The sequence below is a fragment of the Mobula hypostoma genome, chromosome 8, assembly GCF_963921235.1.
Source record: "Mobula hypostoma chromosome 8, sMobHyp1.1, whole genome shotgun sequence".
In the NCBI taxonomy this organism is placed as follows: Eukaryota; Metazoa; Chordata; class Chondrichthyes; order Myliobatiformes; family Myliobatidae; genus Mobula; species Mobula hypostoma.
In genome coordinates, this window is record NC_086104.1 from 98,931,802 (window position 1) to 98,954,225 (window position 22,424).

The 22,424-nt window shown below is 46.1% G+C and overlaps 4 protein-coding genes across 6 annotated transcripts in view; 2 read left to right on the forward strand and 2 right to left on the reverse strand.

Moving 5' to 3' along the window:
- The window catches only part of LOC134350773 (histone H2AX-like), an 87,172-nt gene that overhangs the window by 63,521 nt on the left and 1,227 nt on the right, over positions 1-22,424 (reverse strand). The window lies entirely within an intron of this gene.
- The window catches only part of LOC134350772 (uncharacterized), a 65,017-nt gene that overhangs the window by 1,362 nt on the left and 41,231 nt on the right, over positions 1-22,424 (forward strand). Inside the window, exons 2-4 of the mRNA XM_063056437.1 lie at positions 6,197-6,234; positions 7,910-8,241; positions 16,806-16,814. Coding sequence (XP_062912507.1) covers positions 6,197-6,234; positions 7,910-8,241; positions 16,806-16,814 — 379 coding nt within the window. The remainder of the gene's footprint in view (positions 1-6,196; positions 6,235-7,909; positions 8,242-16,805; positions 16,815-22,424) is intronic.
- LOC134350768 (histone H2B 1/2-like) lies at positions 20-20,822 on the forward strand. 3 transcript variants are annotated; one of them, XM_063056432.1, is made up of 4 exons: positions 20-518; positions 2,515-4,298; positions 11,646-12,382; positions 20,016-20,822. In XM_063056432.1, exon 1 carries the CDS (start codon positions 20-22, stop codon positions 386-388), a length of 369 nt encoding a protein of 122 aa, XP_062912502.1. In that variant the 3' UTR covers positions 389-518; positions 2,515-4,298; positions 11,646-12,382; positions 20,016-20,822. The 3 variants fall into 3 exon arrangements, with proteins under 3 accessions (XP_062912502.1, XP_062912503.1, XP_062912500.1); XM_063056433.1 differs by lacking the exon at positions 11,646-12,382; XM_063056430.1 differs by lacking the exons at positions 11,646-12,382; positions 20,016-20,822 and having other exon boundaries at positions 2,515-7,894.
- On the reverse strand, positions 8,323-9,793 carry LOC134350769 (histone H4). The gene has a single exon (XM_063056434.1). The coding sequence runs from the start codon at positions 9,719-9,721 to the stop codon at positions 9,410-9,412; it is 312 nt and encodes a 103-aa protein (XP_062912504.1). The 5' UTR covers positions 9,722-9,793; the 3' UTR covers positions 8,323-9,409.

The window sequence follows — 22,424 nt, forward strand, 5'->3', positions numbered from 1 at the left end:
TCCGAGATTGTCTGGAGAAATGCCTGAACCGAAAGCTTCCAAGAAGGGCGCGAAGAAAGCCGTGTCCAAAGCGCAAGCCAAGGGCGGCAAGAAACGTAGGAGAACCAGGCGAGAGACTTACTCCATCTACGTCTACAAGGTAATGAAACAAGTTCACCCCGACACCGGCATCTCCTCGAAGGCCATGAGCATTATGAATTCGTTCGTGAACGATATTTTCGAGCGCATTGCGGGCGAGGCTTCCCGCCTGGCTCATTATAACAAACGCTCGACCATCACTTCTCGGGAGATCCAGACCGCCGTGCGCCTGTTGCTGCCCGGGGAGCTGGCCAAGCACGCCGTGTCAGAAGGGACAAAGGCGGTGACCAAGTACACCAGCTCCAAGTGAAGCCGCAGAAAGTGTTGACATAAACCCAACGGCTCTTTTAAGAGCCACTCACAATTTCCAGGGAAGAGTTTTACTAATGTTCGACATTGGATCGCAATCAATTTGTCTTTGAAAGATTTTACTCCCAAAGGTAATTCTAATTCTGTTAATATTGAGTAAACTTTACATCACTCCGTACAATCCTTGTCGCATCCCTGCTTCAATACACTAACACCGACATTTTGCCCTCTTGCTTCCGTCAGTTTGTCGCGATTTTCTCCCACTCACAAAATTTTGCACAAAGCATTGAAGTGAAAATGTTTGCTGTGGCTTATGTGATTTAATTGCTGTGAATGCGATGCATTAACGGGAGTACCCCTGTGATGGAAAAACGCTGAATCCTCGAGATCACAACAGGTTCACTAGGATTCCTTTCACACTACAGTCCAACAGTCTTTGCTACGATTGTAGGTGGTGACCCGTCTACAATCTGATGCGTTGTACCTTGTATCCTGTGAATCAGTTTGTACTAATAGGTTACCAAAGGAATGAAAGTGCAGAGTAAAATCAAATAATCTCTCGTAAGTGAGGATTTTGCACCTTGTTCTTATTGTAAATGAGTGGGGATGCTGTGATGGTGAATCCTGTTCTCGCATCTGCATGTTTTTGGATTAAAGGATAGAAGTATAATCTTGGCGTGCTTTTCACAAACTGGGGATTCAGATTAGTTTGGGGTATCTATGTCTGCTGTTCGCTCGCTGATTTCACTGCTCCGCGTTGCCCCAGGAAGTTCATGGACGAGCGCGAGATTATCTACTCATTATTGGTAAAATATCTGGTACAAGAAAGTGAAAGATTTCGCAAACCACTAGGCAGAGAATGAGGAAATCCTCTTGCGATCCCCCCCCCCTTTTATAGCTTCTGAAGGATTGCGGAAGGACACTTACGATTGGTGGTTCCGCGCCTTCGCTGAATGGTAATATAAAATTACCCAATCAGCGAGCTGTCCGGTTCTCCAATGATCAGACGGCGTCAGAGAAGCGCGGAAAATAACTGTCTCTCCCCACCCGAAATTTGAAAAGCCCGCCAAAGAAAAAATAATAATAAATTAATCAATAGTCTAAAGCCTAGATCAGTTACAAATCTGTATGATCTCGGATTTCCTGCATAGCCAGTTATTTGATCTCAGTCCACTTCTGTCCATACAGAATGTGAATTAACTGTATCATGACTGACTCTAGGAATTTGTGGTTCTTTGTGAAAACACATCAGATAATGGAAAGGTCTCTCTTCTCAAACTGAGGATGGAGTACAGAACATTATGAACAGGTCACAAGGAAATCTTCAGATGCTGGAAATTCAAGCAACACACACAAAATGCTACAGCAGCCAAGCAGCATCTATAAGAAGAGGTACCTCTTCCTATATATGCTGCCTGGCCTGCTGCTTTACATGAACACATTGCTCTTTTCAAACTGTGGCTGGAGTCGCAGAAACGGGAGGTTGGGTGGTCTCTGCGGAAGACAGAAAGGGATGGGGATCAGAAGATGTGGCTGGTGGTGGTGTCCCACTGCAGCTGAAGCGGTGACAATTCCTCAACCCCCACAGATGCTGCTCAACCCACTGTTCCTCCGGCAGATTGTTCAATGCACCAGATTCCAGCATCGGCAGTTTCTGCAGTCTCAAGTTTCCTTTCTCAAGTGGGTACTAGTAAACTCAATAAGTGGACATGGGGTATTAATGCTTTCAGATGGCTTTCTATGACATGCATTGAGTCAAAGAGCATGGAAACAGGGCCTTCACCAACTTGTCCATTCTGTGTTTCCAGTAAGCTTGTCCCACCTGTTCCTGTTTAGCCCATAGCCTCAAAATGTTTCCTTGCCATCTATTTATCTAGATGATTTTTAAATATTGCTCATGTCCCTGCCTCAACTACCATTTCTGCCAGCTCATTCCAAATACAATCCACCTTTTGTGTGAAGAAGCTGTCTCTGATCTGCCATATAAATCTCACACTTCTGATCTGAAACTAATGCTGTCTTGTTATTAATACCCCTTCCCTGGGAATGCATTTTTACCCTGTGTATGCCCCCCCCCATAATCTTGTATACTTCAATCAGTTCATTCCTTCATCTCCTATGTTCCAGGGAATAAAGTACAAGTCTACAAAACCTCTCCTTGCAGAGGATGCATAGAGAGAGTGAACCTTGCCACACCACTGGTATGGCCGCAGCTGGAGAACCATGTCCATGTCTGGTAAAGATGGAACAGCTTTAGATGGTTTGACTGAACTGGTCACAGCAGTGAGGGATCTAATCACTGCACCAACTGAAACACATTGCCTTTCTCCTTGGTGAATACAGCTGAGAACTATTCACTTCATGCCCTGCCCGCCTCTTCTAGTGTCACGTACTCAGTGACGGGAATAACCAGCAGAAATAGAAAACACTTTGGAGTCCAGTATTTCTATTAACTAATAATATTTATTAGTAACTATGCAATACAGTAATATAAATATGGATAAATCAAACAGGTTAGCAATTATTATATACAAGTAAGTAAATCAGTAAGTGTGGAAATATTTGTGGAAAAGAAGCTTCTTTAAGTCTAGGGGTAAAAAGATACAGTCTGGACAAGGACTCAGAACCTAGGTCTTGACTTGGGCTCGGACCCTGGAACTAGGTGAGGACATGACTTGGCTACAGTACTGGACGAAGCTCGGGTTCTTCGAGGCGAGGACGTGATGAGGCATGTGTTTGTCTCCAATCTAGAGATTGGACAAAGACCCAGAACCTGAGTCTTCACTGAGGCTCGGACTCCGGAACTAGGCAAAGACATGATGGTGTCTTGGGAGACAGGAACCTCAGAGCTTTGGACGAGGACTGGGCACTCGGAGCCTTGGACGAGGACTGGATGCTTGGAGCCTTGGTCTAGAGCATGGGAACACAGAGCACTGGACTTGAGAGACAGGAACATGGAACACAGAGCCGGGACCCCTCCTTAGGAATAGGATGTAGGGCCAGGACTCATACACAGAATGCTGAATACGACAAGTTGGTTCCCAACACTAGGTAGCGGCAAACGGCCGGACCTACCTAGATAAGGTGAGGACACACAGACGGTTCCCAACATTAGGTAGCGGCAAACAGCCAGACCTACCTAACGAAAGTGTGGACACAGAGACAGTTCCAACTCAACGATAGACAGTTCCTTATCTTGACACAGCAAGGCTCTGGTCTCGCTCTGGTGGTAGAACTTGACAAGGTTGCAGGCAAGGCTCCAGACACAGGTTGCAGGCAAGGCTTCAGAAGGAAGGGGAAGGGAAGGGAACAGTCCAGCCTCAGGGTAACAGCAAAGATGGCCTGGCTTACCCAGTGGAGGCAAGGACAGGAGGGGACAGATCTAACTGCAGGGTAATGGCAAAAACAGCCTGACTTACCCCACAGCGGCAAGGATGGGATACTGACGAGATAAACCAGCACCCACACTCGAACCCAGGGCCACTTATATCCCCAGCCCCAAGATGAGCATCAGGTGCCTATGATTAAGCCCAAATGAAACAAGGGACAGCTGGAAGACCTGGAGTCCGGAGTCCAAGGACCGGACCATGAACCAGAACACGGACTTCATGGACCGGACCATGACAGCGGAGACTACAGCAAATACGTCAAACTGGGAGAAAACTAACCACACAGATCCATGAACATGTCTCTACCCATGAAGAACAAAAAGGGCACAAATTCGACTGAGCATCAGTGAACATCGTGGTGCAAGCAAACACATGGCATGCAAGAGAATTCCTAGAAGCATGGTAAACAAACCTGTAGACCTCAATCCTATTTATGAGCCAATGCAGGCAAAATGCCAGACCACAATGCATGGAATTCGTCAAACAACCAATCAGCAACCAGATTTCCTCTCCATAACTCAAGTAAGTTTTTAAAATGATAACTGATCAGCTGACTAATAAGTATATAAAGACCAGGCATTCGGATGACACACCACATTTTACAGCTCACTGACGATGTCCCCTTATATGGTGAAAAGTTTGTAAGTAAATTGCCAATATCGGAGAACAACCCAACCCAATTCATTAATGTTTATATTATTAACATTTATTGAGCACTTCCTTAATCTTGGTTGCCACTGATAATTTGTGACTTGTCTTTGCCCTTCGAATTTCTCTACCCATGAAGGAGAGGGGCACAAATTTGACTGGGCATCTGCCAAAGTCATGGCACAAGCAAACACATGGCATGTAAACTCTGCAAATTCTCTATACTGCTGAAGGTCTCCCTATTCTTCAATGCTCTTTCCCTGTCGCATCATCATTATCATTATGTGCTGTTTCGTATGATGTTGGTGATCATAGTCTTCCATCTCTCTTTAATCTGAATATATTCTTATTCTTTTCTCTATCCATGATCATGATTGTTCTTGGCAAATTTTTTCACAGAAGTGGTTTGCTATTGACTTCTTTTGTGTTGTGACTTTACAAGACAGTGACCCTATCAATACTTTTCAGAGGTTGTCTACCTGGCATCAGTGGTCACAAAACAAGGAAGTGATATGCACCAGCTGCTCATATGACTATCTACCACCCGTGCCCATGGCTTCATGTGATCCTGATTGAGGTGATAAGCAAGTGTAACCTTGTTCAAGGGGGATCTGAGGTGAGTGGAGAGAAGGAATGCCTTGCATCTCCTTCCCATCACTCATTATCTACCACATGCTTCTTATTATTTCAGTAGCACCTCAACACCATTTCACATCCAGGAATCCCTGAACCTGCCAAAATTGCCCTTTACTCCCACAAAAATACAACTTAAAAAAACTGAGGTGCAAGGGAGTGCTTGTGCAGGATATCCTAAAGGTTAACTTGCAGGTTGAGTCGATGGCAAATGCAATCAATGTTAGCATTTTATTTGAGAGGACGAGAATATAACAGCAAGGATGTAACGCGAAGGCTTTATGAATCACTGGTCACACCAAACTTGGAGTATTATGAACACTCATGCTCCCCTTATTTCAGAAAAGATGTGCTGGCATTGGAGGGGGTCCAGTGGAATGATTCCGGTAATGAAAGGTGGGGATCAACACCGCTCTTGTGAGGAGGATCATGGAGGCCTGCAAGGAGAAGGCTGGGGAGAGCTTTCTGGGAACATTGTCCGTGCACCCGGTGTTTCGAGCTGCTTTTGAGGAAGTGCATGGCTGCATTGGGCCGGATACCAAATTTAAATGAGGAACTGTGTGGTTCCCCCAGTCAAAGCCACTGGTGGTCCGGCCTGAGGAAGTAGTAAGAGTGATGGGGACCCCCAATTTTTGCAGAGTGCCTGAGGGTGAGGCACTCTTTGTGGATGCTCCGGAAGACTTTGAGGGTGAGCCGGGATTTCTTGCTGGGCTACTGGTGAGGCCCAAATTGCAGAAGCCCTTGGTTGTACAGGCAAGCAGTATTAAATTAGATTAGATTAGATTATGAGGACGCTCAGTCCTCGTTTATTGTCATTCAGAAATGCATGCATTAAAAAATGATACAATGTTCCTCCAGAATGATATCACAAGAAACACAGGACAAACCAAGACTAAAACTGACAAAAACACATAATAATAACGTATAGTTACAACAGTGCAAAACAATACTGTAATTTGATGAAGAGCAGACTATGGTCACTGTAAAAAAAAAAAGTCTCAAAGTCCTGATAGCCCCATCATCTCATACGGACGGTAGAAGGGTGAAACTCTCTCTGCCATGAACCTCCAAGCGCCGCAAACTTGCCGATGCAGCACCATTGGAAGCATGGCAGAGATTGTCAGGAACACTACGAAGAGGGAGGTCACCTTCAAGCAGGGGATCTCCCGGCAAATCTGTTCCTGGTGATGGTAATATCTAGTGTTCCTGTGAGCAAGCCAGGGAGAAACTATTGGAAAAAGGAGGAAAGTTGATTGCTGATTCATTCAAATTCGGGGACTCCCCGGTTCTTTGTAACCGGGCAACACATCACACAGCATCAACACAAATGAGATTTCTCAGTTTGGCGGGGGCAGAAGCTGACTTCCCCTAGACAAACACGTGCAGGCTGAGCCTGAGGGTTACACATAAAATTTTCTTGAATCTTCCTCATGACTTTTCATTTTCCTTTTGGCCATCATAATTCCCTCTTGAGCTCTAGGAACAAAGAACAATACAGGCCAGTTGACCCAAGATATTGTGCTAACCAGGATGTCAATTTATACTACATGTCCCCCTTCTGTATATCATCCATATCCCCCCTGTCCCTTCATATTCACATGTCCATCTAAAAGCCTTTTAAACTCCAGCAAACTGTCTGTTTCCATTACTAGCTAACCTAGTAATAATAATAACTAGCATGTACTCTGGTGTTTGACATTTCTACCATGGGGAAAAGATTCCGATGATCTAACCCCATCTATTCCTCGCATAATTTTAAAAACCTCCTTTGGTCCCTTCCTCTGCCATTAATATTCTATGAAAAACATAAGTCTGTCCAACATTTACATTGAGCTCCTTCACTCTAACCCAGGTAGAGTCCTGGTGAACCTCTTCTGCACCCTTTCCAGAGCATTCATCCTTCCTATACTAGCACAACCAGAACTGCACACGACGCTCTAGTGTTGTCTGATTCAAGTTTCACAGAGGTGCAGTTCGACTTCCTTACTGTTGTATTCAGCACCTCTGCTAGTGTAAACAATACAGCGTGCAGTGAGACTGTGAGAAAGGACAAGCTGATGGGGCAAAATTGAAAAGTGTTATGAATACAGGACTAGAGGTGGTAGATTTGAATGCTCACAGTATAGGGAATGTTAGATGATCTTGTAGCAAGATGGCAACAGTGGTGGAGGTGGATACGATAGGGTCTTGTAAGAGACTTTTGGATAGGTACATGGAGCTTAGAAAAACAGAGGGCTATGGGTAAGCTGAGTAATTTCTAAGGTAGGCTCATGTTCGCCACAACTTTGTGGGCTGAAGGGCCTATATTGTGCTGTAGGTTTTCTCTGTTTCTATAAGGAGGAATACAGGGAGCCTTTTCTCGTTAACTGCCTGAGATGAGTGGTGATCCACACGTGTCAGTGTTCGGACCGCTTCTTTTTACATGTTAATAATATGGACGATGGAATTGGCGGCTTTGTGGTCAGGTTTGTGGATATGAAGCTTGGTGGTGTTACAGGGAGTGTTGTTGAGGCAGGGTGTCTGCAGAAGGACTGAGACAGATTGGGAGAATGGTCAAAGAATGGCAGCCGGAAAGTAGTGGAGGCCATGCACTCTGGTAGAAGGAATAAAAGCTTCCAGTAATTTTCAACGGGGGGAATACCCAAAACTCAAACCACCTCCCCACCCCCAGTCAGCTTCAAACCGATGAAGGAAAAGCAGCCAATTGCAGCACTGAAACCTGGTAATGGACACTTCCCTTAGAACCAATCAGAGGGAATTGGGCGGCCCTTCATCAACCCTTTAAAAGCCAGCCACGCACTCTTCTCCGTCTTTTCAATTTCCGTAATTCAGATTACTCGGACTGCTGAAAGAGAATGGCCCGGACCAAGCAAACAGCGCGCAAGTCCACCGGCGGGAAAGCTCCCCGCAAACAGCTGGCCACCAAAGCGGCACGGAAAAGCGCCCCAGCCACGGGCGGAGTGAAGAAGCCCCATCGCTACCGGCCCGGCACCGTGGCTCTGAGGGAGATCCGGCGCTACCAGAAATCCACCGAGCTGCTCATCCGCAAACTGCCCTTCCAGCGCCTGGTGCGGGAAATCGCTCAGGACTTCAAGACCGACCTGCGCTTCCAGAGCTCGGCCGTCATGGCCCTGCAGGAGGCCAGTGAAGCTTACCTGGTGGGGCTCTTTGAGGACACCAACCTGTGCGCTATCCACGCCAAGCGAGTCACCATCATGCCCAAAGACATCCAGCTGGCCCGCCGCATCCGTGGGGAGCGCGCCTGAATCCGGCCTCGGCACCAAGCACAACAAAAGGCTCTTTTAAGAGCCACTAACTCAGCAGTGGAAAGGGCTGTCATTTCCTATTCATTCACCTTTTGTGTTACCGACACGCCGATTTCCTCTGACCTTCCCCTGTGGGTTTTGTGTAATATTGTTCAATAATTCATCCCGGTTTGTTGCAGACTCCAACACGGCCGGACCCACCAACACAGAATCAGCAGTTCTGTGCCGTTGGATTAACGGCAGCGCGAACACCAGAGATAAACTTCTCCCTCACCGTCAGGGTGTCTCTGTCCCCAAACCCCTGCCGTGTACAGCAGGTTGTTTTTGGGGAAGGTTTCCAGGGTTTTGTGGTTGTTACTGTTACGGGGAATAGGCTTTAATAAATGTAGCCTTCGAGTCCCATTTCTAGTCGAGACCATAATCGGGTCACGGGGACACATCAGTCTGCAGACACTGGAATTCCCGTTCTTTCAGAGAACAACTTTTTTTTTCACGTTGCAAACTCGCCTGAGACCGCAGTTTGAGAAAGACCAGTGACGTTTATACAGCAGCCGACCGCGAATATAAACTGGATCGGCGTTTGGAAACTAAATGACTAGAAACATTCAAACTGCTGAGATAAATAATACTTAGGCTGTTACTGTAAAATAAATCTTAAGCTAATTAATGGATCAATGCATATTTTTGTAGACTAAGGTTCAATAAACAACCTTTTCGTGAGCTTTTCAAATTTCAGGTCATCCGGGGAACAGAGGTACTTCCGGCGCTTCTCTTGCCGCTCTCTGATTGGGTTATTGCGTTTACTATAAGAGATTGGATATTAATCGCCAGACCCTTAATTTAACATCGGCGCTCTTCATAACCCGATACCGTTCATTCTGTGTTCGGAGTGATTTCAATCCCGTAGTGTAATTGTCAGTAATCACCTGATAATTTCGTCCCTTTGTTTTAAACTTAATCGCATAAGAGTTAACATTTCAGGTCAATGGTATGGGACCTGCTCTCCCCAGTCACTGCTCTCTCCGTGAGGCGGTGGGCGGCTCTTAGAAGAGCCTTTGTTTTGTGTTTGGAAGAACGAAGAGTTCCTCAACCGCCGAAGCCATAGAGAGTGCGGCCCTGGCGTTTCAGAGCGTACACCACATCCATGGCAGTGACAGTCTTGCGCTTAGCGTGCTCGGTGTAGGTGACCGCATCCCGGATCACGTTCTCCAGGAAAACCTTCAGCACCCCACGGGTCTCCTCGTAGATCAGACCCGAGATCCGCTTGACGCCGCCACGCCGAGCCAGACGACGGATGGCCGGTTTGGTGATGCCCTGGATGTTGTCCCGGAGCACTTTACGGTGCCGCTTGGCTCCGCCCTTGCCGAGTCCTTTGCCTCCTTTCCCTCTGCCAGACATAACGCCGCTTCACTCCAGTCGTCGTTCAGTAACAAACTGTGTGCTGGTGTCACCTTTTATACACAGCGCCCCGACCTGTCCGAGAAACGCGTGGGAGGAGAGCGAGGGAGGGGGGGAGGGGGGGAGAGAGAGAGAGAGACAGACAGACAGACAGACAGGACGGGGGAGGGGTGGAGACAGTCATTGATAGACAGAGTAGAGGGCGCCCTCTCATCTTCATGATCCGCAATCGCTAGTTTCCAACGGTTTGGCCGCATCGGAACAGAAACTCAGCGCCCCGGAAAAAAAACAACAGATGCACAGATCCGATATCGAAGGTCGGTCTGTAACATTACCGCCTCATGCCCTGGATAAATGACGCAATCCATTCAAATTTCTGCTCAACGTTCCGAAAATTAACCGATGATATTCTGGAAAAAGAATAAAGACCAGAGTTCTGAAATTGAAGTAAAATACAGCTCAGGCAGCTTCCCTCGTCAGAAAAACAGAGATAACGTTTCAGGCAGGAACCTCTTCATCAGATAACATTCTGCTCTCTTTCAACATTTAGATAATGTGCTTTATTGCATATTTTCCTGCAAAAATGTACTTCCTCCCACAATGTCCCCTTATAGCCTCCTTACCCCATCTTCACAACTGAACGTTCCCATCTCTCTCTATGTCACCAGTAAGTTCAGTATTCACGGTGAGCTTTCATTTTCCTGATACCCTGTGAAGGAAAATGGACATCTCAGTTCAGGACAACCACTGTTTCCTTTATCCGCAGCTTGTGTTCCCACTCCAAAGATTCGAATGTAATTGTGAAACGTGGAATCACCTTCACAAAACCCTGTCCACTTCGCCTGATTGTTTTGGAAATGTGCATTTATTCTCCCTGTCGTTACAGCTTCAAGCGTTCTCTGGAACACGTGGTTAACTGTAGATAGGTGACCAGAATTGCACACAATACTCCAAATTTGGCCTCATCAAGTTCAAGTTAACTTCCCGACTCCCGTACCCAATGTTTTGATTTATGAAAGGCCAGTGTGCCCACAGTTCTCTTTACATGTGACTCCACTTTCAAGGAATAATCTGTCTGCCTTCCCGTATCACACTTCAAACTACAATACCCTTCCTCGCTATCCACTACACACACAATCTTGCTGTCATCTGCAAACGTGCTGATCCGTTTTACCACATTATCATCCAGATCCTTGATATAGATGACAGACAAACATTGATCCCTGCTTTAGAGGGGATATGATTTTGGATATAGAAAATCATGTGGGGTAGAGTTTGGGTAGGTTGCAGAGAGCTTCCCCCATATCAGAAGTGGATAGATGTGCTGCACAGGGTGGGGTGAGGAAGTCCTGTTCACCCAGACAGTGTTGAGTACCTGGAGTACACTGCCAGAGAGGATGGTGAAAGTGGAGTCACGGGTGGTATTTCAGAAATGTCTCATCAAACATGAAGCTTAGAAAAATAGAGGGCTATGGGTAACTCTCTATTCTAAAATAAGTACATGTTAGGCACAGCATCATGGGCCGAAGGGCCTGAATTGTGCTGTAGTTTTTCTATGTTTCCATGTTTTCTATGTTCAAACCATTGAATTACCAAGGCTACAGGCCAAGTATCAGAATATGGTTGAGTTCCCAATGGCTGGTAGAGAGATGATGGGCCAAATGGCCTGTGATAGTGCTGTAACATTCTGTTACAGTGAGAATCAACAAACCCCTACTACTAGAAGTATTAAACCAGGTCAATACAATAATTGTATTCACCATCTGTCCCCATTAACCCTTTCCACCTAGCCTTTGTTTATATCGATATTTATATCAACCCTGGGATCTCTCTGTCATTCTTTTCTGAAAACTAAAATGAACTTTCTTTTCCCTCACTTTCCAAATTTTGACCTGAAATCTTCCTTCTCTTCCTCTTTCCATAGGTGCTTCCTGAGCTGTTGAAGATATCCAGTATTATCTGCTTTAGTTTCAAATATCACCCGTTTTGTCATTTAAAACTAATTAAATCAAACATGCTCTGAAAAAGAAATCAACCTTGCTGAATTAAACTTGCTTTATTTTTCGACATTTTCGACTTTTTCTCTCTTTCAAAACACAGATGATTGGAAGTATTGTCCTTTCTGTCCCAGTGCCAAATTCTTTTTTCCCTTTCCCATCTAGAGATTTAATTCCAAAATATTCCCAAGAAGCCCCTGTGTAAAGTGACTGTCTACATTAGCTCTCTGATTGACAGTTCATTCTGCCCTGACCCCCTCCCGTCTATGGACAGGATGTCATGTGATGTGAGGTCACTTCCCGAGACAAATTGTGTGTGACCTCACTGACCGACGTTCCTGTGGCAACGGGATTGTACTGCCCAAGTAGTTTAGTTTGGGCTGAGGGTGGAGGTGAGGCTTTACTCTGGATGGGGCGGAGGCAGCTGAACTGAAGTGGGGTTGGTCTGTACATGCTGCGGTTTTGAAGAATGAGATGATATAATTGGCTTCTGGAGTTTGCTGATTAATGTGGAAAGACGGATAAGACAGCAAATGGATCAGGTGAGCTGCTCCTTGCTCCCTGCCATTATCAAGCAGATGTGCGAGCAGACTGGTAGGGTCTGGTGGGATGAGTGTTTCTCCACAGTGGGCATAATCTCTTCCCGCCTGCCACCATGGGAACGGTGAGTGTCTGTCAGTGCCTTACTGCACCAGCTCCATAGTGCAGGTTTTCCATTCTCATCCTCGGGCTCACATCCCTCCTTGGTCCTCAGCCTCTCACTCTCCCTGTAACATCTTCACATCCTGACAAACTCTCACAGTTCTGCTGTCCTCCCTCTGTGGCCTCTTCTGCCTCTATATATCCGTACCCTTTTCAGATCGGAGACCTGTAACAGTGGTGTGCTACAGGGATCCCTGCCTGGTCCCATGTTGTTTGTCATGGGTGTGTATGCTGATAAATAAATTTACTTTTTTAATGAAGCAGATTGGAGGCCTGTGACCAGTGGTACTGCTGGGGAAGGTGCTGTGTATTTTGTTTGTCGAATATATTGACAATTTGTATGAGAATTTATTTGGCATCTTTACTAAGTTTGCAGTTGATACCAAAACTGATGGTATTCTGAAGTGAAGAAGGTTGTTCATGTTACAGTGGGACATAGAACAATTACGAAATTGGGCCACACATCAAAGTTGCTGGTGAACGCAGCAGGCCAGGCAGCAACTTTGATGTGTGTTGCTTGAATTTCCAGCATCTGCAGAATTTCTGTCGTTTACGAAATTGGGCCAGATGGTTAGACTACACTTGGGGTATGGTCAGAGTCTTTTCCCCTCAGTGGAGGGAAAACTATATGTAAAGGGCATAAATATGTTGTGAGAGGATAAAGGTTTTAAGGTACCTGTGGGGAAACATTGTATCTGTCAGGGGTGGGAGCGTTCTGTCACAATGGCGGGGCTTTGGGAGCAAAGGTGGCCCCAAATGCAAGACACATCTTGTGAGGTTACTTAGATTTAGTTTATTGTTCAATACCAGGAGAGCAAGGCAGGAGCAGGAATAGCGACCTGGACAAGGACTCAGGACTACGACTAGGCTGGGACAAGGGTCTGGGCTAGGACTCGGAATCAGCTCCCAGAACTAGAGGAGACATGAAGAGGCTAGGGTATGGACTCCGAGCCCGAGACTGGGCAAGGACCCAGCACCTGGGTCTTGCCTCGGGCTCGGACCCCAGAACCAGGCATGGACATGACATGGGCTAGGGAGAGGAGGAACATGGGAACACAGAGCCTCGGTCTCGAGAGAGCAGGAACATGGAACCATGGACACATACACAGAACACAGAGTTGGGACCCCTCCTTGGGTACAGGACGTAGGGCCGGGACTCATGATCCTCCGCGGGGCAACGGCAAGACGGCCTGACTTATCCCACAGCGGCGAGGACAAGACAAGACCAACATGAAAGAACACCAGACAGTACCTATCTAGCTCCGGTGATGGAACTAGACGGAAGTGCAGGCGGGGGCTGTAGACCAGGGCTAGAGGCGAGAGGGGCAGAGAAGGGATTACAGACAAGGGTGTAGGACAGGAATCACAGACCATCAGGGCCAGGACTTGACATGGTACTTGAACGCCGCCGGAGCCAGGACTTGACATGGTACTTGGATGCCGCCGGAACCAGGACTTGACATGGTACTTCGATGCCGCCGGAACCAGGACTTGACATGGTACTTGAACGCCGCCAGAGCCAGGACTTGACATGGTACTTGGATGCTGCCGGAACCAGGACTTGACATGGTACTTGAACGCCGCCGGAGCCAGGACTTGACGTGGTACTTGGATGCCGCCAGAGCCAGGACATGGACGTGGTACTTGAACGCCGCCAGGACCAGGACTTGACATGGTATTTGAACGCCGCCGGAGCCAGGACGTGGATATGGTACTTGGATGCCGCCGGAGCCAGGACTTGACATGGTACTTGGATGCCGCCGGAGCCAGGACTTGACATGGTACTTGAATGCCGCCAGAGCCAGGATGTGAACGTGGTACTTGGATGCCGCTGGAGCCAGGACGTGGTACTTGGATGCCACCGGAGCCAGGACGTGGACGTGGTACTTGAACGCCGCCAGGACCAGGACTTGACATGGTATTTGAACGCCGCCGGAGCCAGGACTTGACATGGTACTTGAAAGCCACCGGAGCCAGGATGTGAACGTGATACTTGGATGCCGCCGGAGCCAGGACGTGGTACTTGGATGCCACCGGAGCCAGGACGTGGACGTGGTACTTGGATGCTACCGGAGCTAGGACGTGGTACTTGGAACCTCCAGGTAGTGGCGAGCTCTAGACTCGGCCCGGGAACAGTAGACAGCGGCTCTTGATTCACTCCGGCGGGTTAACTGACGGACCCACCTTGATGAGGAAACTTTGCAGGCTCACTCCGGTAAGGAAAGGCGAATTACCGACACTCGCTTTGGGCGGAGACAAGGCTTGCTCCGGCCAGGTGACATTGGCACGCCGTGACTTTGCAGACTTTGCAGATGCTCCCGCACCGAACGGCTGAAAGCTGGAGACTATAAACTACCGGTTCAGCCGAGTGTTAATTGCCTCCAATCACCAAAGTCGAGGGACACGGGAAAACAGGGAATCAACGGTCTGGATCGTAACATAAATAAGCTAAATTTAAAGGGACCCCAATCCGGACCATGACAGTATCGGAGGGATAGGAAGGTAGGCAGAGGGGGTGGTGTGGTTCTGCTAGAAAAGAATGGCATCAAATCATTAGAAATATGTGACATAGGATTTGAATTAAGAAAATAAGGGTAAAAGGACCCTGATGGCAGGGTCCATACTGCTGCTGGGATGTGGACTGCAGATTACTATGGCAAATAAAATAGGCATGTCAAAAGGGCAATGTTATGATAGTCATGTCAGATTTGAACATGCAGATGGGTTGGGAAAATCAGGTTGGTAATGAATCTGAAGAGAGTGAATTTGTTGAATGCCTATGAGATGGCTTTTTAGAGCAGTTTATCATTGAGCCTACTAGGGGATCAGCTAAACTGATTTGGGTGTTATGTAATAAGCCAGAGGCAGTTAGGGAATTTAAGGTAAATGAACCGTTAGGAGACAGTGATCACAGTATGATTGCACTCAATTTGAAATTTGAAAGGGAGAAAGTAAAGTCTGATGTAGCAATATTTCAGTGGAGTAAAGGAAATTATAGTGATACGAGAGAGGAGTTGGCCAAAGTAAATAGGAAGGAGATGCTGGCAGGGGTGACAGAAGAGCAGCAATGGCTTAAGTTTCTGGAAAAAATGAGGAAAGGGCAGGATAGATGTATCCCAAAACAAAGAAATGCTGACATGGTAGGATAGTACAACCATGGCTGACAAGGGAAGTCGAAGCTAATGTAAAAGCAAAGGAGAGAGCATACAACAAAGCAAAAATTAGCGGGAAGATAGAGGATTGGGACGCTTTTAAAAACCTTCAGAAAGCAACTAAAAGAATCATTGGGGGGTAAAGATAAAATATCAAAGCAGGCCAGCAAACAATATCAAGGTGGATAAAAAAAAGCTTTTCAGGTATATAAAAAAATAAGATAGATGAGAGTGGATACTATTACAAGGGAGAAGGTGCTCAAAAAGCTGGAAGACTTAAAGGTACACAAGTCACCCAGATCAGATGGATTGTTCTCTAGGGTTCTGAAAGAGGTAACAGTAGAGATTATGCAGGCATTAGTAATGATCTTTCAAGAATCATTGGACTCTGGCATGGCTCCAGGGGACTGGAAAATTGCAAGTTTCAGTCCACTCTTTAAGAAATGAAGGAGGCAACAGAAAGGAAATTATAAAGCAATTAGCCTTAGCTCAGTGGTTGGGAAGACACTGGAGTCATTGGAGACATTGGAGCTGATGTTATGCAGTACTTGGTGACACAGGACAAGATAGAACAAAGTCAGCATGGTTCCCTAAAGGGAAAACCATGCCTAACGCACCTGTAGGAATTCTTTGAGGAGATTACAAGTAGGATAGAGAAAGGGGATGCAGTGGATATTGTATATTTGGATTTTCAGAAGGCCTTTGATGAGGTGCCACACATAAGAATACTTACCAAGTTAAGAGCCCATAATATTACAGGGAAGTTACTAACATTGGTAGGAGGCAATGAGTAGGAATAAAAGGATTCTTTTCCGGTTGGCTGCCGGTGACCAGTGATGTTCCGCAGGGGTCGTTGTTGGGAACACTTTTTATGCTGTATATCAATGATTTAGGTAGCTTTGTTGCCAAGTTTGCAGATGACACAAAGATTGGTGGAGGGGCAGGTAGTGTTGAGGAAACAGGAAGGCTTCAGAAGGACTTAGACAGATTAGGAGAATGGGCAAGAAAGTGCCAAATGAAATTCAATGTTGGAAAATAAATGGTCAGGCACATTGGTAGTAGAAATAAATGTGCAGACTATCATCTAAACAGGAAGAAATCCAACAATCTGAGATGCAAAGGGACTTGGGAGTTCTTGTGTGGAACACCCTAAAGGTTAAGTTACAGGTCGAGGCAGTGGCAAGGAAGGCAAATGTAATGTTAGCATTCATTTCAAGAGGTCTAGAATACAAGAGCAGTGATGTGATGCTGAGGCTTTATAAGTCACTGGTGAGACCTCACCTTGAGTATTGTGAGCAGTTTGGGCTCCTCATCTGGGAAAAGATGTGCTGGCATTGGAGAGGTTCACAAGGATGATTCCAGGAATGGAAGGGTTATCATATGAAGAATGTTTGATGGCTCTGGGCCTGTACTCACTGAAATCCAGAAGGATGAAGAGGGATCTCATTGGAACTTTGAATGTTGAAAGACCTAGACAAAGTAGATGTGGAAATGATGTTTCCCATGACAGGGGAGTCTAGGACAAGAGGACACAGCCTCAGGATAGATGGGCATCCATTTAAAACAGTGATACAGAGAAATTTGTTTAGCCAGAGAGTAGTGAATTTGTGGAATTTGATACCACAAGCAGCTGTGGAGGCCAGCTCGTAGGATGTATTTAAAGCTGAGATCGATAGGTTCTTGATTGGCCATTGAATCAAAGGTTATGGATTGAAGGCCAGGAAGTGGGGCTGAGGAGGGAAGAAACAAAGGATCAGCCATGATTAAATGGCGGAGTAGACAAGAAGGGGCAAATGGCCTAATTCTGCCCTTGTGTCTCATGGTCTAACATTTCACACAGAAGGATATGTGGAGAAAGCTGTAGGGGTAGACATATTTACAATATGTAAAATACATCTGGACAGGTACATGGATAGGAAAGATCTGGAGTGCAGTGGTCCAAATGAAGGCAATTGGGTATAGTTGAGTTTGGCAGCTTGGTCAGCATGGATGAGTTGGGCCAAACCGCTTAAAAACAGGAAAAAAGGGAGAGTAACCAAAATCCAGGAACAAATGCATCATGAATGGCAACGTCCAAAAAAGCAAGTCCACAGTCACGCTGATCAGTCCTGGCAACATGGATCCCGAGCCCCTTCACTTTTCTCTGAAAGCAACGAGAGAGAGGGGAAAACCAGTCAAACACAGGCAAATGGCACTGAACACCTGCCTGTTCTCTGCTCTTGTCTTTGTCAGCTTCAAGCTTGCTCGATGACTCAATAAGAGAGAAACAATAGAGTCAATCATGGGCTCCAGGCTGTCAGGCCTCTAGGCCACACTCTCTGTCCCAAACCTCATCGAACTTCCTCACAGACACCAAAGTGCCAGATCACTCGATTGGCCCAAAAACACACCACCAAAATGTAAATCACAGGTTCCAATCACATACGGCTTCGTAGTAGAATCATATTTGAAAGTGGTAGTAAAGGAAGTAGTTTTGTGAACTGTCAGTCAGATCTCAGTGAAGCCTACTGACTCAGATGGTGTTGGATACATGGAATGACACAATAATATTCAAACAATATTTGGAATAGTACATAGAAATACAGAGATGGGTTTGGGGGCCAAATGTAGACAAATGGGACTGCCTAGATGGATATCTTGATCAGCATAAAGAGGATGGGTGCAATGGCCACCCCACTCCAAGCACCACTAATAACTACACATGCACATTGATCTGTTGTCCCTCTCTCTCCAAATTGAGTACATCAATTAAACTGACCTCCGCATGCATTCTTTTATTTAATTGATATGTAGTTCTACAGACACAACAGGTACAAAGGATCTTGGCAGTTCTCATCTAGAATTCACTAAAGGTTAACATGCAGCTTGACTGGTTGGTAAGGAAGGCAAATGGAATGTTAGAATTCATTTCAAGAGGAGTAGAATATAAAAGCAAAGATGCAATGCCAAGACTTGTTTAGGCATTGGTCAGACGGTACTTGAAGAAATGTGAGCAGTTTTGGCCCATTTATCTAAGAAAGGATACGCTGGCACAGCCTCAGAACAGAGGAGCATCCATTTAGAACAGAGGTGAGAAAGAATTTCTTCAGCTAGAGGGTGGTGAATCTGTGGAATTCAATGCCACAGGTGCCTGTGGAGGCCAAGTCCAGACTGCAATGTCTTTCTCTTCAGTGAGTTCAGCTGAGAACAATGTATTGCAGTCCATATCCTCTGGCCCACAGACAGGTTAGCTCTTTGATCCCTAATGCTGGGTCTGTACATGCCTGTGTGCTCATTGCACAGTGTGGAGAGTTTTATAGGTCTCTGTCCTTACGGTGAAGGACAATGTTGGAAAGTTCATTGTCCAAGTGGAACATTGCTGACTGTTTCTGGACAATGCAGTGTGGTGTGTTTTCATTGATTCCTGTCAGTTCTCTATTGGGATGTAGAGGTCACATAGTGCAGTATCAGTTACCTGTCACTGTAAAAACCAAGTGTGTCCCACTGGTACACTTCTGTGGGCTTCCAAGTATTTGTGGGACATAAATAAAATGAGAAAATCACCAGATGGAGAGAGTTGATGAGTACCAGATGGGAACCACACTCAGCAGAACACAAGACAACAGGATCAGGAGTCACTCACCTGGCCCCTCACCCCTGCCCCACCATGCAGTGTGAACCTGGCTGATCTGTCCCAGGCCTCACCTCCTCTTCTGTGCCAGTGCGACATTACCCTTTCATCTCTGATCTTTACAAAATGTATCTCCTTCCTCATCAACTCTGTCCAGTGATTCAGCCTCCACACCCTCCAGGATAAAGAATTCCAAATATTCCCCATCTTCCATGAGATGTTCCTGCACATCAGCTTTAAATAACTGCTCCCTGACCTTGTAACTCTGGAAACATCCCAACATCTCTCCTGTCAGCACTCCCAAGGACTTTGTGTAATTTAAGGAAGGTCTCCCCTCACTTTTCTAAACCTCAAAGAGCTTGTATCTGATTTCTTGATGTGACCTCAGCAACTCCCTGTACATCTATATCAATACTTCCCTATTTCTGATCTCCAACCACCTCCCCCCGCCATTTTAAAGACCAATGTACCATTTTCCTCTCACTTCCCAAGATTAAATTTCATCTACCATTCCTCTGCCTGATGGACCAGCTGAAGAATATCATGTTGTGTCTAACACAATCCTCCTCACTCTCTACCCCTCCTCAGATTTTCATGTCACCTGTAAACTTGCTGATCACATCACCTACTTTTAGTACTAATCTCCACCACAACCCTCTGCCCCCCATAAACCAAGCTGATTTTAGATCCAGTTTGCCACCTCACCTTGTACCTTATGGGCATGAGCAGTTTGGACCAGACTCCCATACCTGAAAAGTTGAAGTCATCACCAAAATCTATGTAAACAATACTGCCCTCATTAACAAACTTATTTTCCACTTCTCAACATTTAGTGTGTGGGCTCCCAGAGTCAGTGAACACCACAGCAGAACCATCAAGTCTGGAATAAACAGCTGGTCCAGTGTGGCGAGTATTGGCCTGTAGTGAAAGCCTATCAGTGACACCCTCCGGGGGAGGAAATCTCCCGTCCTTCCCGGTCTCAGTGTGACTCCCGACGCACAACAGTGTCACTGACCCTTCTCTGCCCTCTGAAATGGGTTAAAAAGTCACTCAAGAACGTCGAGGGATTTGGGGATATTGGTGTCCCTGCTGGCGAATCCCTCACGCCGGTAAAGAATAAAACCATTCCAGGAATGTCTGGCACAGAGTGAGGCCGTTCAGCCCGCACAGGACAATACCGTCTGTTCAGACCCATCCCTTCCGTCGGCTCACAGCCTTTACGTTCAAACTTATAAATAACTCAATCAGATCTGAGATCTGCAGCCTCTGTTGCAAGAAAAGCAATGATTCTCAACGTCAGTTTCTTCCACTTCCGCCTCCATCGCCCTGCCAGAGTTACCGGGCCCTCGGCGAGTTGTGATTGGCTGCGGCTAGGCACGATGACTGGCACCTTAATATGCCCAAACAAAATATTAGATGAAGGAAATAATTTTCATGCTAACCATTGACAACAGTTGCTTTCCCAAATCCTTCCTTAGCATAGGATGGGAGCACTGCCAATTTAAATCCAAACTGCGACCCGGTTCCACTTATTTTTGGGACTGAAACCGACAAAAAAAAATGCCTGTTCTGGCGAAAGCTCCCAAGAAGGGGTCAAGAAAGCCGCGTTCAAGGGCAGCAAGAAGCGCAAGACAGCGAAGAGGGAGACTAATGGTATCTATATCTACAAAGCGATGAAGCAGGTTCACCCCAGCACAGGCATTTCCTCCAAGGCCGTGTGCATCATGAGCTCTACCGTTTACGATATTTCTGACCGCATCGCAGGCGAAGCTTCCCGCCTAGCCCGTTACAACAAGCCGTCGACCATCATTTCTCGGGAGATCGAGACTGCCGTGCGCCTGTTGCTGCCCGGGGAGCTGGCCAAGCACGCCGTGTCGGAAGGGACAAAGGCGGTGACCAAGTACACCAGCTCCAAGTGAAACTCCACAGAGTGCTGACTAAACACAACGGCTCTTTTAACAGCCACTCAATGTCTCGCTGAAAGAATTTCTCCAATATTTCAACAGTGAAATATAACAAATCATTTATTGGAGACTTCAGTTTGGAAATCATTGTAATTTATGTTGTTGACAGCTTCCGGTCCATCTGTCCGGTTCAATCCCGGGATCGCTCTCCCTACTCATTGGCCGAACACCGAGACTTGAACCTTTTCTAGATCAGCTCGGTTCGATTTTCAGACATTCACGCACAAATTTACACAAACAGCTTATTCTTGTGAGGCAGAATTTTGCTGTTGCGGGTTAATTGACGTTAGAGTGGTTTATTACCCGCAGTTAGGTGTTTGGTAACTGCCCTGAACCCTGTTCTGATTCAACTGAGATTTGCAATAGATTTACGGTCCTTTCACAAAACAACTTCACATCGCAGTCTCGATCCTGACCGCTGTTTCCAAGCCGTCCATAAGCTGATGCGTTTTAAATAATTAAAAAAAGGCTGTCATGTTCTATGAATCAGCATTTATTCCGATCCGGAATTCAATGAGTATCTCGAAGCGGAGAACTAACTTTCGGGGCTCTGCGGATGTGGTCTATGTATTATTTCTGTTTTTATTTTAAATTATTTGCTCAATTCGCCCACTTTTGCACATTGGTTGTTTGTTGGTCTTTGTGGTTTTCCATGGATTCTATTGTGTTTCTTTATTTTGTGGGTGTCTGCAAGAAGTGAACTTCAAGGCTGTATATGCTGTATAGAATTTGATAATAAATTTACTTCGAACATTAAACTTAATAAACTGTCAATATTATAAATGGATCAGGGTCATGTGATGGCTCCTATTCACACAGCTGTAATTATTTGCTTTCGGACAGTTCTATAGATTTATTTTCTTCTTGGCGGACTTTTCAAATTTCAGGATTTTCGGTTAGTTTTGGCGCTTGTCCTGTTGCCGCCCGTTCGCTGACGATTGAGCTCTCTGATTGGCCTTTTTCACTCGCCAATCAGATTATTACCGCCAATCAACCGCCGCCCTGTATTCATGCCGGAAGCGGCGCTGACGATTCAAAAAAATCCTAAACTTTAGGTAAAATGAGGCAATCTGTTAAAGTGGGCAAATAATTTTTTTTTATTTCAGAGGAAGAGATGCGCTTTAGACTGAATTCAAAACGCTTGTCTACGACAGACCCTTTGAACGGAAATGCCCCGGACTCACCCCGGCTGGTTCTCAGCCCTTCCACAGACAATCTGAGTGGCTCTGAAAAGAGCCTTTGGGTTTTTAAATTGTCGCTTTATCTCTTTACTTGGCC